Here is a 17,148-nt window from a genome sequence, read left to right as displayed (position 1 = left end):
GGCGAAGGCAGATTACGAGAAATCTTTGCAAAGGATGCAAAGAAAAACAGCAAAGAGTTCTTTACTTATGCAAAATCTAGAAGGAAGGGAATTAATCTGATTGGTCCACTTAACATAGATGGTTCGACTATTGATGATCCTGCTAAAGTAGCTGATCAACTGAATGAGTATTTTGCATCTCCATTCACACATGGAGTTATTCAAGGCGGGGAATGCCAGAAGTTTATCAAACTCTAACAGGAAGCTAAGTGATTTTGTAATACCTGAAAGCAAAGTGGAGGAGAAACTGTTGAAGTTAAAAAAATGCACCTGAGGTAGATGGAATCTATGGAGTTATAATGAAGGAGGCAGTAAGGGAAGTTAGCAAACCCTTAGCCATAATTATGAGAGCATCCTTAGAGTCAGGAGAGGTCCCCATGGACTAGAGATGTGCAAATGTATCCCTAATTCACAAAGGGAGTTCAAATGGTGACACAAATAATTATACATCTGTTAGTTTAACTTGTGTTCTGGGAAAATAATGGAATCACTGGTTAAAGAAGCATTGCAGGATAATCCAGTGAGGACTGCAGTAATAGTTAAGACACAGCATGAGTTTGTTAAAGGGAGGTCTTGTCTGACCAATTTGATTGGATACTACGATGTGGTCAACAAAGGAACTGGTGCAAAAAATAATTTTGATATCATATACTTGGATTTCAGTAAAGCTTTTGATACTGTTGCACATACAGATTGGAGCGGTATGGCATTAAGGGTAAGTTACTGCAATGGATAAAGGAATGGTGGAGTGGGAGACGGCAGAGAGTGGCAATAAATAGACACTGCTCTACGTGGACTAATGTTATTAGCGGAGTCCCCAGAGTTCGGTGTTGTTTTGTGTATTTATCAGTGATATCAATGAAGGAAACAAGAATTTAAAACAAGAAAAGTAGAACAAGCATTAAGGGAAAACAAAGGATTTAAATCAGCAGCCATGAGCAGTAATACAGAAAGACAAATGATACTGAAACTGAAGAATAGCGATGGTGTACTTATAAACAGCAGAGAAGGCATAATTCAAATAGCAGAAGACTACTATAGAGAATTATACAAGGAGCGAGGGAATGATACCAGCAGTGGGGAAGATGGATTGCAAAGTAGCAACACATACGACATACCCGATATTCTTCCTGATGAGGTAGAACATGCATTGAAGAAAATGAAGAATCGGAAAGCCCTGGGGGAAGATGAAGTTACTGTAGAGTTGTTAAAATTGGGAGGAAGAGACATAACACAAAAACTGGCAAGGCTCTTCACAAAGTGCATTAGAAAAGGTGTGATGCCTAAGCAGTGGAATAATGCAATCATAGTTTTGCTGCATAAGAAAGGAGAAAAATCAGAAATTGGAAATTATAGACCAATTAGCTTATTATCCCATATCTACAAGTTGTTCACAAGGGTCATTACTAACAGATTAGAAAGAATACTTGATGAGAATCAACCGAAAGAGCAAGCTGGCTTTAGGACAGGATTCTCAACTATGGATCACCTTCACGTAATATCACAGCTAATGGAGAAAGCAAATGAATATAAAACACCATTATGCCTGGCATTTGTGGATTATGAAAAGGCATTTGACTCCATACAGCATAAGGCAATGTTTCGGGCACTGGAAAGACAAGGCATAGATACTCCATATATTATGATTTTGAAGAAAATATATAAGAGTGCTACATCCTTTATTAGACTAGACAAAGACAGTAGCAAATTTAAAATCGAGAAAGGAGTTCGACAAGGAGACACAATATCTCCGAAGCTGTTTACTGCTGCCCTTGAGGAAGCTTTCAGAAGATTAGACTGGTCACAGAAAGGAGTCAATGTGAACGGAGAGTACCTAAACCATTTACGATTTGCAGATGACATTGTGGTCATAAGCCACAATCCCAAAGAATTAGAGGAAAATCTTAATCAGTTATGCACAGTTAGTAAGGATTTTGGACTAAAGATGAATATGGCTAAAACAAAAGTAATGATGAACAAGTATGCCACGGAAAGGGAAATAATGATTGAAGGAGCAGTAATTGAAAACGTGGAGTCATATACTTATCTGGGACAAGTTATTAGCTGTAATAATGATAAATGGCTGGAAGTCAAGAGAAGAATAAATTTTGGATGGATAGCATTCAGGAAATATAGTCACATACTGAAGAGCAATATCCCAGTTTGTCTGAAACGTAAAATAATGAATCAATGTATACTCCCCACCATGACTTATGGAAGTGAAACTTGGGCACTCACCAAAAGAATGGAAGAGAAGCTGAGAACTACACAGCGAAGAATGGAACGAATTATATTGGGAATCAGACTGTTAGATAAGAAGAGAAACACATGGATTAGGCAGCAAACTCAAGTAAAGGACATTCTTATCAAAACTAAAGAACTAAAATGGTCTTGGGCAGGACACATAGCTCGAAGACATGATGACAGATGGACTAAGAAAATAACAGAATGGTACCCAAGAGGAGCTAGAAGAAAACCTGGAAGACAAAGGCGGAGATGGATAGATGAAATTCATGAGTTTTTGAGTAGTAAATGGATGGCCAGTGCTCAAAACAGAAGGAACTGGAAAGTTGCTGGAGAGGCCTTCATCCTGCAGTGGATTGAAAATGGCTGATGATGATGATGATGATGATCAATGAAGGAAGTAGCTCAGTTTGCAGATGATACAAAGGTTGGCAGGTTTGTTAATTACAGTAAAGACAGTATGCTACTGCAACAGGATCTAGAAAAGTTAGACAGATGTGCTGAGAAGTGGCAACTGAAGTTTTACATTGACAAATGCAAAGTACTTCATATGGGTAGCAGAACCCAAGAGAAAGGTACCAATTGTGTGGTACTACACCCAGGGAGGTGGAGAATGAAAAAGACCTGGGGGTAATTGTGCAGTCAGATATGAAGTTCTCTGAGCAGTCAGTGCAGACGGGCTGTCAGAGCAGGTCATGGAGTTTTGTCAATGATATATAGAAATTTTGCTAGCAGAGACAAGGAGGTGATTATCCCTTTGTATAACGCAATGGTCAGGGCACGCCTTGAGTACTGCGTACAGGTATGGAGGCCTCATTTTAGGAAGGATTTAGAGTTGTGAGAACGTGTACAGAGAAGGGCAAGATTGGTGAGAGGAACAAAGGGGTGCCCTTAAGAAGAAAGGCTTAAGTTCTGCAAGTTGCAGCATCTAGAGACTAGGTACCTGCAAGGTGACTTGATTGAGATGTATAATGCCTTGAATAGTTTGACGTGATACTTACGTTCAGTGGTGACGTGATACTTCCGCTTGGTCAGATTAAGAACCTGAGGGGGCATAGATTCAAATTGAGGAAAGACAGTTATAGAATAAATGTGCAGAAATTTGCCTTTAGCCAGCGGGTAGTTGATTGCTGGAACAGACTTCCACCTGTTGTGAAAGTTGATAGCTTAATAAATTTAGGGCGGAACTAGACAAACATTTGGAGTGACCAGATGGGTGAAATGGGAAGGGTTTTTTTTTTTTGGCTGATGCTGTATAAGCTTGCATAATATGCTTCAACTAATAAAAGATACAGGTAAACTGCAGCCATTATCAACCTAATGCAGGATGGAAGCCTCCTCAACAATCCATGTTGAGGGAAATGGACCATAATCTGCCCACTGGTCCAGTGGGGGTTGGCAAATCGACCGTATTTAATAGTCAGGGGCTTGAACCTCGGTCTACTCAAAGAGTGTGTGCATTCCCGATCCTGACCACTTGGCTACGGAGGTCTTCAGACTAATGCTAATGCTTAATGCTAAATGCCAGGACTATTTTTAGGTCATTTTAACTGTCTTTTATACGTTATCTTATCTTAAAAGAATGAATCACGGAAAAAGCTCTAGAAATAGAACATCTCAAGCAACCTTTATTAGACTGGTATCCGCTGGAATTCTTTAGAGGCATACTAATTCCTACAGGGACTTCTCAAAAAGTATCATTTACATTGAGAGTAATTATTTTATTGAAAAAAAAAATCGCGCATTAAAAGCGTAAAGCATATGCGAGCAGTGTTATGTAGCAAGTAACTAGCTGCCTATCGAATTTGTGACAAGGTTTCAGGTTTCGTATTACCCCATATAAAAAACCGATCAGAACAGGTGGATTAATTGAGTTTACGAGGTGTATGGCGAATTTATAATATTCATTTTTATTAATAGAAGTTAGTAGCAGTTGTATGTAAAATAAATACGGTTCAAGAAAGCTAGATCTACACAACATTAATATCCGTGTTTTCCAATTTAAAATGTGAGTGGTCTGCATTTTCTTAAAAGTTAAGAAAATGCAGAGGAATACCCACTAAAGGATGAGGATTCTTGCCTGGATTTCCCAAGGAAGAAGTGATCTACAGCATGAATGAGTTTTCGAGGAGTTGTATAAGATAAGCATGAGAAAGTGTTTTTCTTATACGATTCAAACATTGGAAGTATGGAAAAGTCAGATAAGAAAAACGAATGCGAAAGTGTGATTTCAAAATTAGTTACGCATTGCATCGTATAAAGAACAGGAATGTCGCTCTTACGAAAGTTTTGTTGTGCATGCACTGAATGAAAATGTCTCTCGTCGAAACCTTTACTTCTGTAAATGGATTTCGTCACAACTGACAGAAATTGACACTAAGGGGAATATATTTTTTTCTCTTAATGATGAGGAAGGGTTTCATTTGATCGGCTACATCAACAGGCACAAAAATCATCACTGGAACACTGCCAACCTCCACATTATTGAAGAGAACGATGGCGCCACAAGGTTTGGGCCATACTTCTCGTTGATGCCACCACCTACTTCGTGATCAGAAAGTCAACCAACGAGTTTGATAATGATTGAGTAACAGCTTTTAGGTTTGCTCTGTTTTATTGTTGTTCTATTCTTTACTATATAAATAGTAAAGTAATAAAGAGCACTTTAAATTGTGTATCTGAATTATTCATTTAGTTCATCTCGTTCCAAACAGGTTTCTGAGACAATTTGTGTATAGAGGACGTATCATTATCACCATTCCATGCTATCTTTTTTGATTATTCTTAATGAATGTTTTAAAAAGTACGCCTTCCCAGAACTTCATTTCTTTTCCAAATAATTTACGAGAAAATAAAATCAATTCTGTGAATATGTGTTCTTACATTCTGTGAAAAAAAAAAAATCTGAGAATATGAAAAGCCTAATAGAAGATAACTGCTATCCATTAATTATTACATTCTTTCAAAATTTAAAACGTGGTATCTTTAAATTACGCAGATTTAACAATTAGAACTTTAAAATAAAAGAATGTAGTTTAAGGTAATCATTATCACATTTTAAATTCTCATTGGAAGTCTTCATTAGATGATTTCAGTGCTTTCTTGGGGTTGCAATGATTGTAACAAAATAAATTTATGATAAAAGTTTATTTTTGTTTTACGTTGGTGGTAAGACAAAGGGAGGAATCAAGAGAATAGAAAGAACCCTGGGAATGACAAAAAAAGTCTTTGAACCACTGCACTAGATGGAGTAGATCAATGGATTTATGCTAATTCTTTGTATGATGGAATGGGAGATTAAAGCCTGAAGACTGATCAGGAGAAAATTCACTGGAGGTAATTCGAATTCCCATGCTTCTTTACAGGAAGTAAAATCCTCGTTCTTTGTTTATCTCATGAGGGTTCCCACTAATTACCGGATATCTCTCCTATTAGGTGAACAACTGTATTATATTTCGCAAAGTTATTCTATGGGAGGAACACTATTATTATTTTACCCAATGGCTGAAAATTCTGCAGATATTTATAGTTAACGCTTTCCATACATCTTAAGCCATGAAAAGCTGTTGTTCTTTAGAATAACCCTTTATTTATTTAAAGGTCAATTACTCATTATCAAGAGTTTACTATTGCTACATTAGTAATTTCTTAATGAAATGCATAATTATAGCTCGCTCAGAAGCATGACTAAGTAGTACATACAAACTTGAAAGAGGATTTCTGACATTACTTTTTTCTCCTCTCTCTCTCTGAGAACATCCAAATTTGCTATTTTTGATATTTGATATTTGGCGTTTGATATTTTTCATGGAGCACAAAAATAAAAGTATTTTAAAAAATAAAAGTAAAAATAAAAATTTTGAAAAATAAAAGTAAAAGTATTAATAAAAAAAGCAAACAAAAGAACTGAAAACTATATCCCTTTCTGAAGGCATTCCTCATAGTTTTTCAAAAACAAAAAATTCTTAATTAAGATGTATCTTTAACCTAATGAGTCGTGATATGATTACCGTTTTTTTTTTTTTCTGAGTTTTAACTGGCACACTTTCTGTGTTTACTGATACCCAGGCTGATTAAAAAAAGTCTGATTTACTGTTTTATCATAATTCTTTAGTCGTTATCTTGACAGAGAAAGAGAGAGAGATGATTGGCTTAGCCAATAAACCTGCTCCACCTTAGGCACCTACAGTTACTACTTAACAGAAGCAGCTGCAACCACTTTCCATTGCGTCTAATCGGCTGTGGAGACAGAGAAAAGAGACAGATAGTTGTGCATTGCTCATTTACGAAAAGCAATGCTGTTGTCAATCGGGCCAAGCCGGCACTTTTACCTCCTGCTGCTTTTCTTTCTAGTAGGAACTGTGATATCTGAAACACCTGTCAAATATCCTAGCGGAAATAACACAAATGAAGAGGAAGGAAGAAAGTTTCTCGTCAGTCACGACAAACTGTCTTCAGAATATTGCAACACACTGACTGTGGCGAGCTGGAATTATGCTTCTAATCTGACGGAAGAAAACAAAGAAATAATGGTAAGAGTTTGGCACAGCAGCATCTCCATTCTATTTTAATCTATTAGTACAGTCGTTAGAATCGCATTGATTGTAGTTAGAAGTTACCTTTAAGCCATCTAGCGCTGAAAGTTCGTACTTTTTGGTAAATAAAATAAATATATCTAGACTATAAAACTTTTTCTGTTATTTTTTTATTTAGGTCAATTTAATCCAGCTTGCTGTTTTTCCTCGATGTTTTTCATGCATTACGAAAGTACAAGTGAATTACGGTGGTTAGGACCTGCATTTCTACTCATTTTGTCTTAATTTCGGTTTTTATTCTTATTTATATTAATAAATCACGGTATTGTACATTGAAATGGCAATATCATTAATGAAAATGCAGAAAATAATTAGTAAACAATGCCTTCACTTTTCTCTATAAAATCCAGGAAAGTTTACTATTAAAGTTTAGGATTGCATGAAAAACATTGAGGAAAAAAAATTGTATTAGTGGTAATGTCCTGATTTGCGCTTTTCGGAAAATCAAAGACCATTTTCTTCGTATTTTTTCAGCATCAAACTATACATTGCTTTAAAACTACCATTCCTTTTTTGGTTAAATTAAGTATCTTAGATTCCATTACTCAGATCCTCCGTGACAGTATAGTGGGTTCATTTTTTTTTGGCCCTGTTGGAGAGATCTGGGTTTGAATCTTTGAAACAGACTGAAGGAATTCTTAAGGGCCTCTCCAATCAAAGTTGTAATTAGCTATTCTCCGGCCTAGAGTGTAGCTAACTTAAAACCTAACTCTATAACCTCACTCTCTAATCTAGAGAGTAGGGATTTTCCAGTAAGTTATCCGGATTTTCAGTCCGCACAAGGAAAATCAGCCCTTGAACATACTTGTAGAAGCGTAGTACGATAAAAATAACTGATAGCATCATGGAAACAAGAAAATGGGATGAAAGTAGCCAATGCGTTAAGAAAAAAAAAACCAAAACTACCAACAACTATTATGCATGGGATGAACCTGGTCATTCACATAATCTGTTACAAATTTCAAAATGCCAGAAGGCATAGACTAATTGGAAAGTCATGTTTTAGCTTTGTCAGACGAAACTCCAAAAAAAGTTAAACTTGAAAATAAATAGCGAGGTCGTTAGGTGATTCTGGAACTTAATATCAGCACTATATATAAAAAAGTTTCTATTTTCATTCAAATTCTATTTGTTTTTATCCCAGAGTGAATTGATTGAAAAAAAAATTAAATTAAAAAATAAAGGAAAGTAGGATTTTTGTTCAATAAAAAGATTTGATATTTAGTGTAGTAAACAAAACAAAGTGTAAGAACCGTTATAGATTGAACTTATGCAGTCTATAAAGGTTCTTAAACTGTGATATCTTCAGAATTCCAAAAGAAATGACAGCTTCTTTGTAGAAATCCTCTGCCTTTTATTATGCAATTGAACTGTTAGTATAACTAACTTTCAATATTATTAAATCTACACGTGGCAATTTATACTCCCAAGATGCCGAATCACCATTTCCGGAAGCAGTTATTTGTAACAAGGAGAAGAAATACCTTAATTTGCAAGTTATTATGCTTTTTAGCGGAATTTTTAGTGAATGTCTCTAATTTTATTGAAATTAAATTTAATAATACTGAAATTCTTAAAGTTTACTGAAGCTTAGAATTTCATTTGATGCTGCTGGTGTATGACGGACGAGATCCACGCGTAATGGTTTAAGCATTTTCTTGCATGATTAAAATCAGAAGAGAGACAAAACTCTTAAGTAGATAACCTAACATTTTAATCAGTGGCAACGTTATCTTGTTCTTAGTATAGAGAGTTTGTATCAAAATTTAGGCTCTAATCAAACCATACTTACGTTATTATTTTTATTGACTACTGAGTAGTTTCGGTCAGCATTACTTCAACAACTATTGTACTAAATTGCAGGTTTAACATTAACCCTGATTTTTAATTAATTTTTTAATGTGAGAACTAATAACATAATAAAATTAAGGTTTCGGACATATATTATTTTGCAATTAAAAATGTATAAACTGAGTGACATTTTATTTTCATTTCATTTTAGCTGAAGGAGATTCTTCGGACTGCACAGTTCGAAAAGGAGTCATGGGTGAACGCCACATCCTTCGCTTGGCCGGAATTTTCACCACACATCCGACGCTGGTTCAAGTTTCTGTCAGTTTTAGGAAGCGCTGCTCTACCAGAAGAAAAACTGAATAAGGTAAGTATTTGTACTCGTAGCCATTAACTACTTAACCGTCTTTCAAGACAAGATAAAAAAAAAGACGTGACATAGCCATGAGATTATGAAAGACAATCGGAGATATGACCCACCACGCTGTAAGTAGCGTGGTGGTCATATCTTTTCGCAATCGTGAGACTGTGACATTGTCCAGAAGAAAATGGGTCAGGATTGTTCAATGTTTTACTCGAAGGTGATTGTATACACTATCACTGGCCTATTTGCGGGTCCTAAGCTTAAGATACCCCTCTGTTACCTCACGCATCCGTTTTCCGATTTCCATCGCATCATCCATGATGGCTGTGGTCTTTTCCTGAATTTTTTCGGTCAATGAATACACCCGCAATAGCACTTGAGGAACAGCCCCCTAGACAAATGTGGGCAATGGTCTCGTGGATCCTGGTACGTTATTGATTTTGAGGGCCCTGTACCTATTTTTATTACTAACAAACGCTTTGGCCTCTCCTTTGTGACTGGTTTGCATTCTTTCTTTCTTTTGCATGGTCCTGCAAAGATGGCTGTTTCTGAGATGGAGTGCGAGAAGCATCCATCCTCCTGACGCCAATAATTATTGGCGTGAGGAGGATGATTATAATAATGAAAAAGAAAAAAGTTTAAAAAAATGATTATAATCATCTTTCTTTTAAAATCTGATCAATCACAGAGTTTGCCATGCTTCTTATAAACTGAAAAAAATATTTATAGTATTCCAGTGGTTAGGTGTTCTAAACAAAATGAGACCCATCAGCTACGTCAACGTGGAATGACGTACCGAAATATTAAATTGAATTATTTTCAATCCAAATTAATACTGTATTTAGGAAGGTACGTATTATGATGAACAGCTGGATTGCTTATTTATTTATAATGATAACTTTCTAGTTAGAATTTTCTAGGATCACAGTACTAAGTACTGATGCAATAATTATTGAGTGATTATACGTATAATATCTATTGCACTTTTTCATGATGGATCATTTTTAAAGCTGTCGTGAATTATAGTTTCTTTCTTTCTTTTTTTTTATAGATGAATCGACTGAAAGCAGATATGGAAGATGTGTATAGCACAGCAAAATTATGTTCATACCACAGGAAAGAAAACGAAGCCTGTGAGATGAGTTTAGAGCCAGGTAACTCATTTATATTGCTCCCAAATTTTAGAGTACTATATTACTGCAGGCCTATATAATAGAGCAACACAGAAGTAATTAATGCAAAACTATGAAGATGAAATCTGTAAATTAATAAGACCTTTTAACTCAACGGACGTTTATAATGATTGGAATTGGCGGTTCGTATACAGTTTGGGGGACTAGAATATTTATTGAGACCCTTACATCAGACACCAAATACGAAGAGAAAGAATGCCAGTAAAAGAAGAAAAGTTATTTTGGAGACAGCATTGATATTATGGAAAAGATACGTCATGATGAAACTTGGCTGGATAAAATCATTTATCTCATTTCCGAGCGATTTTATCCAGACGAATTTTGAATTCTATGACAACTGAGGAACTTTTATGGTTTCATCACCCTGTGTCCTACTTTTTCGGTTGTCCTACTTCGGGAGGAAATCACATCAATTTTTTTCATCAGGAGTTTGTCTTCCCGCAAACGGGGAAACCGATCACGAATACACGCAGTTTACAGTAATAATATATGGATGCCTTGTATCCTAAATAGCCAGTCCCAAACAACCGGCCCTCGCTTGGTAGCACTGTTGGTAGAACTGCCATCCACCTCACACCTGGTGGAAAAGACCACGGTTTGAATCCCGTCAATGTGACGAGGAATTTTTAGAAAACGTGACTGAGTTAGTAGATCTCAGGAGAAAGTAGCATGGATTCGTCTCCAAAAACAGGAAAATTGACCTCACGATTCAATTCGTCAGGTCAATTTTCCTGACGAATTGAATCGACGCAATTTACAATTTACAGTTAATATAGTCTAAGTCGATGCGCCTAAAAAGGTGCATCAACGACATGATTAAAAAGGTGCTCGTTCTGCTCCTTTTTAATCAGGGCAATAGCGTCAATAAAAGTCTAGTCTTTCTCTCTTTCGTTAGCTCTGATTGTTTTTTTATAAAATGCTAAAATGTGATTTTATATATATATATACTATATACACTGTGCTGCCACTTTATTAGATACACCCCTGCTGTGCACACAAATGGTTTGTCCCACAACGTTGCAAGTCACATGACCACAGTAGTGGATTTGTAAATGCAGCAGAACAACCTTTCTAGTATCAGTTAAGCGTACAAACCGTAGCAAGGATGGGGAAAAGGAGTGATCTAACGGACTTCGAACGTGGCATGGTAGTAGGTGCAAGACGTGCTGGACAAAGCATCTCTGAAACGGCAGTTCTCCTGAACTTTTCACGAACCACAATTTCAAATGCGTATCAAGAATGGTGCAACTAACAGAAAACATCCTCTAAACGACACTCCTGTGGAAGAAAATCGCTTGTTGATGAGAGAGATCAGAGGAGGATGGCTAGAATTGTGCAAGCAAACAGACGGACCAAAATGTCGCACATCACTTCAGAATACAACCTTGGTGCGCAGAACAAAATATCGCAACGGACCACTAGTCGCACTTTATAGAATAGAATAGAATAGAATAGAATAGAATCTTTAATTGCAGCAATGATAGACATACAATTAGTCCCGTCACGGCATGGTGGTGCCAGGGGTTAACAAAACATATTTACAAAAGAGATACACATGAGAAAAAAAGATAAATCAGATTATTAACAAAGCACAGTTTTACATTTTCAGTTCGACGAGGATACCCTTCCTGTATTTTTTATTATTGACCACTTCTTGGAGGTCCCCGTCGATGGCTTGCAGTGAGGGCAGCATTTGCTTTGGCAGGAATCTGTCGGTTAGTACTAGCCGGTTACGGTTTGCTAGCAGCTGTGCTGAAGACCGGAGATAAGGAGGATTAATGCGCAAAGAGCAGTGATCCCAGAAGTTCGGCTCTGTAATTTTACCGGTGGCGATCTTGATGGTGAACAGCAGCCTTCTTTCTGCGATGTAGGACCGGAGCCTGCGTAGTTGAAGAGCTTCTGCTAACTGCGTTGATCTGAGAGCTGGGGGAAGGTGGAGTTTGCTGTTGGCCCATTTTAGAAGCCAGAATTCGGCAGAGAATATTCTTTTGATGTTGGATTCGGCGGCCGAGGCCCATATCTCTGAAGCATACAGTATTGTCGGGTAAAGGATTGATACGATGTATCTTTTTACCAGTTGTGGGTCGGTGGTGTGGAGCAGCTGTTGTTTGGCGACCCAGCGTAGTGAATTGAGCCTCGACTGTATGAGGTTTATGTGATCGTTGAAAGATAGTTTGGAGTCGAAAACGACCCCCAGATCTTTGTGTGTTTGAACACTTGGAACTGAGGAGCCGTTAAGCACAGGCTCCAACGTTGTTGGGCTGCCCTTTAGAGAGTAAGTTATTTGTGCTGATTTTAGGGGGTTGATTTGGAGGTTGAAGGTATTGAGGTAGTCAGCCATGTCCTGCAGTTTGCTAGTGATTTGCTGAGTGATTTCGGCTGCCGAGTTGGATGGCGATATTTTAGTAAGGAGCTTGACATCGTCAGCATATGTGATCCAATTGCACTTATTGGTCACAAATGGCACCATGATTGCTGAGAAGAGAATGCCAGACAGGACCCCCCCTTGAGGTACACCGGCAGTTATGTGGCGCGTGAAGGTCTTTGTTCCGATCTTTAGAACAAGGGTCCTCTTCGATAGGAGAGATTCTAGGAACCAGAGAACATCGCCGCGAAAATTGAAGTAGTTTTCTAAGAGACGTAGGAGATTAGGTATATAGACGGCATCAAAAGCGGAATGGATGTCAAGATATATAACTGACAATTCCTGTCTTTGTTCGAAGGCATCTAAGATGTGCAGAGTGGTTGTTACAAGGTTAGTTATAGTTGACCTTCCTGATATCCCATAGTGTATTTGCTGAGGACTGTCACGGAGAATTTGATGGGTGACAGACGGTAGGAATGCTTTCTCCAGAATTTTTAGCAATACAGAGGCGCAAGCGATGGGCCTATGTTGGCTTGGGAGCGTCGATTGTTGGTGCTTAGGAAGGGGCCAGACAGAGTACCTGTTCCACTGGGGTGGAAAGAAATGAACTTCGAGGCATCTGTTGTATAGGTTGAGGAGTGAGTCGATGATGAAGACACTTAAACATTTGATTATGAACTGGGGGATGCCATCGTCACCGGTGGTTGTTGTGAGAGGGAGAGTATTAATGGCCTGCATCAGTTGTTGCTTGGAAATTCGGATCGTAGCGAGACTATCAGTGAGATGAGAGCGGTTGAGGAGTGGCCGATTAGGTACAGCTGGAGGTTGATTAGAAAATCTGGCGACGTAGTTGAGCCAGTCAATTGGGTCGATGTTGCTGGAAGAACTAGCCTTTGTTTTGTAGAATGGTTTTCCCCTTTTTAGGGTTCTTTCGAGGTGCTTTTTAATTGAAGCTGATTTGTTTCTGTTGAATTCGGCCCTGGCTTTGGAGAATGAAATGCGGTCTTGGACATCGCCGGAAGCTTTCCACTTGGAGTGTAGTAATTGTTTGTAGTGGAAACTTTGGTTGAGCTGGGGAGTCCACCATGCTCTGGAGCGCGGAGTAATGGTGACTGTCTTGGTAGCGGTGTGAAGGGCTATGGTATTGATCCATTTGGTCATTAAATCGATTGCGAGGCTCAGTTCACATCCATCTAAGATGTTCCAAGGGAGTGTGGATGCGGCTTCAATGCAGAGTGCTGGATTCAGAAATTTTGGGGCGGTGACCTTTTTCACAGATTTGGTTTTGGGGGTATTGAAATATTTTTTGGGTAGAAGAGCTGTAAATATGATTGGTTGGTGGTCTGATTGAAACATGTCGGCTGTGGTTTCTTCGACTTGGCATGTTGCCGAGGAATAGACTATGTCCAGTAGGTTTCGGTCTCTCGTTGGCTGGTAGTTAACTTGGAATATTTGGATTGATTGGAGAGATTCTGTGAGACGACTTTTGAGGTGTTGGGTAGATGGCGGAAGATTGAAGTCCCCACATACGATGTGAGTGGCTGCTGGGTGGAGATTATTTATTAACCAGTTAGTGGCTGTATCAATGGCCATCATAGTTGGCGTTGGAGGAAGGTACAGGGATGCGACGTCTATAGTGGTACCTTGATGTTCCAGAGTTATCATTAAGGCTTCCACGTCTTGAGAGATATTTGAGACAGAGTGTATGATGGAGAACTTTGTCGTATTGAAAATTATAGCAACTCCACCCCCTCTGCGGTTATCGCGAGAGGCAGCCAGTACATGAAAGCCTGCAGGAATGGAGCAGCTGATATCTGTCTGGTTCGCCTCTAACCACGTTTCAGCGAGGCACAATATGTCTAGTGAGTTTGAGAGTAGAATCTCTTCCAGTGTATTAAGTTTATTTCTTAAGGACCTGATATTCTGGAACATTACGCGGATGGTAGGAGAGGTTGTAATGCTTATCCTCACAGGAGGGAGCCTTGCTTCCCGGCTGTGAACAAGTAGAGGCTCTCGATAATGAGAGATCAGGACAGGGATGAGGCGACCTCGGGTTCTCTCGCGTTGGAGGATGGTATTACCAACCTTGGGCGGAGTTTGTTCCAGTATGTTGGTGTGGGAAGATTCTGGTGCTGGCATCCTTTCTGGCAGGCAATTATACTCGCCAAGTCAGCTGGGACTTCGGTGGGAGTACTTTTGTCGGATCTGAGTAGTCGCTTTAGGTTTCGAGGTTGATTGATAGTGAACAAATGGCCTGATCCTCGTTCCGACAGGCCAAATGGCGACGCTTCCTATCAGGTCTACTTGCTGTCGGCTACAGTCAATTTTGAATGCAGCATATTGTTGACTCCTAGTTTGTAGTTTATGTACAGTTGGCCGTAGATTCAGCTCTTCATATATAACCTGTTTGACTAGTTCAGGGGTTGTGCATGGATCCAGTCGAGATACGAAAAGGCTGGTTGTACTGTTTCTGATAGTATCTTGAGTCCTGAAAGCTCGTAGCTTGGAGTTTATTGCTATGCCGTACTTTATAGAGTTTCTCTGAGTGCGGGTTTCTTGTCTGGTATCGCCGTTTAGTGAAGCTGCTACAGATTGGGCAGTGCTGTTATCGTGGTTGCCATTCGTCTGATTTTGAATTATGTCGATTGAGCTCGCTTGGGCGTTGACGTGGCTTGATGAGATTGTCGGTATATTTTCTTGACTGCGTTGGGAAGTCAGCGATGGGTTTAGGTCACTGTGAGGGATTGAAGTTTGGAGGGAACTGTGCAATTTTATCGCGGTGCATGTTAGAGCTTGACCTTTGATGGTTTTGCCACTATTGCTCACCTCGGTGGCCAGGATTTCTGCGTATGACTTATCCCGGGGGGACTCTGAAGGTTGCGCATCATGGATGTTTCTTAGGGCTTTGCAGCCATGTTGGGGTGATGCTGATGTATCAGCACATTTGCACGTCATGCTTTCCAGTGTGTGAGAGTTGGCTTGCGGACTGGCACTTTGTCGCGAATGGGCTACAACAGCCGACGGCCACGTCGCGTACCTTTGTTATTAATGAAGAACCAGAGAGCGCCCCTCCTGTGGGCCCAGCAACACCAGCACTGGACTATCGAGGATTGGAAAACAGTTGCTTAGTATGACGAGTCGAAGTTCCTAGTATGACGAGTCGAAGTTCCTAGTATGACGAGTCGAAGTTCAGAATTGGCGAAAGCAACATGAATCCATGGACCTCTCATGTCTGATGACTACTGTGCAAGGTGGTGGCAGTGTTATGGTGTGGGGAATGTTTGCTTGACACTCATTGGGTCTATTGATACTCATAGATTCACGTCTGAATGCCACATCGTACCTAAACATTTGCTGACCAAGTGCAACTGTTCATGTTGACAGTTTATCCTCAGTCAGATGGTTACTTCCAGCAGGATAATGCGCAGGTGCACAAAGCGTGAATCACTATGGAATGGTTCCAGGAACACGACAATGACTTTTCTTTGCTGCAGTGGCCCATTCAGTTCGCGGATCTCAATCCTACTGAACATCTTTGGGATGAGCTGGAAAGGGCTGTTCGCTGCAGGCTTACATTCCATCGAATTTCAAGGAACTGCGTGATACACTCATGTCTGCATGGTACTCCATTCCTGCACAACGTTTTCAGCATGTTGTTTAATCCATGCCCACACAAATTCAGGCTGTCTTGAATGTTGAAGGTTGAAGCTCAACACGCTACTAGGTAGGTGTATCTAATAAAGTGGCAGTACAGTGTATATAGGGCATCCACAAACCTCCTTTACATTTAATTCACAATAATTAAAACGTTATTTTGTGAATTGGGTTTACGATACAAACCTGAAAATATTCAGGTGACAGAGGGTATCCTGAAATTTTAACTGAAGGTGTTCGACGCCGCACTTTTATTTATTCTGCAGAGAGCCCACCTATAATCCATTTCCTTCCATATTTGGCATAACATATATCCCTCTCAACGCGACCGACTGTTTCATAAATGCGTTATTTATGTTCATAATATCTTCTATCACTTGGTCTTGCTCTCCCAGACAGTAAAATCTAAAAAAGTCAGATCAGTGGGAGGGGGACACAAAACCGATCCTCTTCTTCAAGCCCACGTCTCAGGAAACGCTGTGTTCAGGTATTTACGAACTTCTTTGTGATAATGTGGTATAGGTCCTTCTTGTTGTAAAATCAAATCGCTATCATTGTCATCTTGCAGTTGGGGTATAAGGAAATTCTCTAATTTGTCCAGACACGCGATGTCTGTGGCCGTACCTTCTCCAAAGAAGACAGGTCCGTACATATTGCGCAAAAAACAAAGATCTTCTAGAGCTGGTAAATCCCGCCATTATTACAGTTTTGTGCCATCTACCGCAACGCGCACATTTTCTGGTTGGTTAATAAAAATTTGAAGATATTCACTATCACCTGGAAGTGGTTTAAGGTGCATCATTCGCCCTATTCGGCAATAAGGGTTTAGTTTTGTAAAGGAGGTTAGTAGACACACTGTATTTACCCTTCCGTTTTTGGTTCTGAAAACATGTCTTATGAAAC

The 17,148-nt window shown here is 39.2% G+C and overlaps 1 protein-coding gene across 1 annotated transcript in view; it reads left to right on the top strand.

Moving 5' to 3' along the window:
- LOC150089750 (angiotensin-converting enzyme-like) overlaps positions 1-17,148 on the top strand; it is a 111,545-nt gene that overhangs the window by 62,244 nt on the left and 32,153 nt on the right. Inside the window, 3 exon segments of the mRNA XM_090390091.1 lie at positions 6,552-6,815; positions 8,881-9,036; positions 10,085-10,187. Of these exon segments, the coding sequence (XP_090246217.1) occupies positions 6,552-6,815; positions 8,881-9,036; positions 10,085-10,187 (523 nt within the window).

This window comes from Mastigoproctus giganteus, chromosome 2 (assembly GCF_048544385.1).
Source record: "Mastigoproctus giganteus isolate SK-2022 chromosome 2, ASM4854438v1, whole genome shotgun sequence".
Classification (NCBI taxonomy): Eukaryota; Metazoa; Arthropoda; class Arachnida; order Uropygi; family Thelyphonidae; genus Mastigoproctus; species Mastigoproctus giganteus.
Note: the sequence above shows the minus strand (reverse complement) of the source record. Positions and strands in the feature narration are given on the sequence as shown.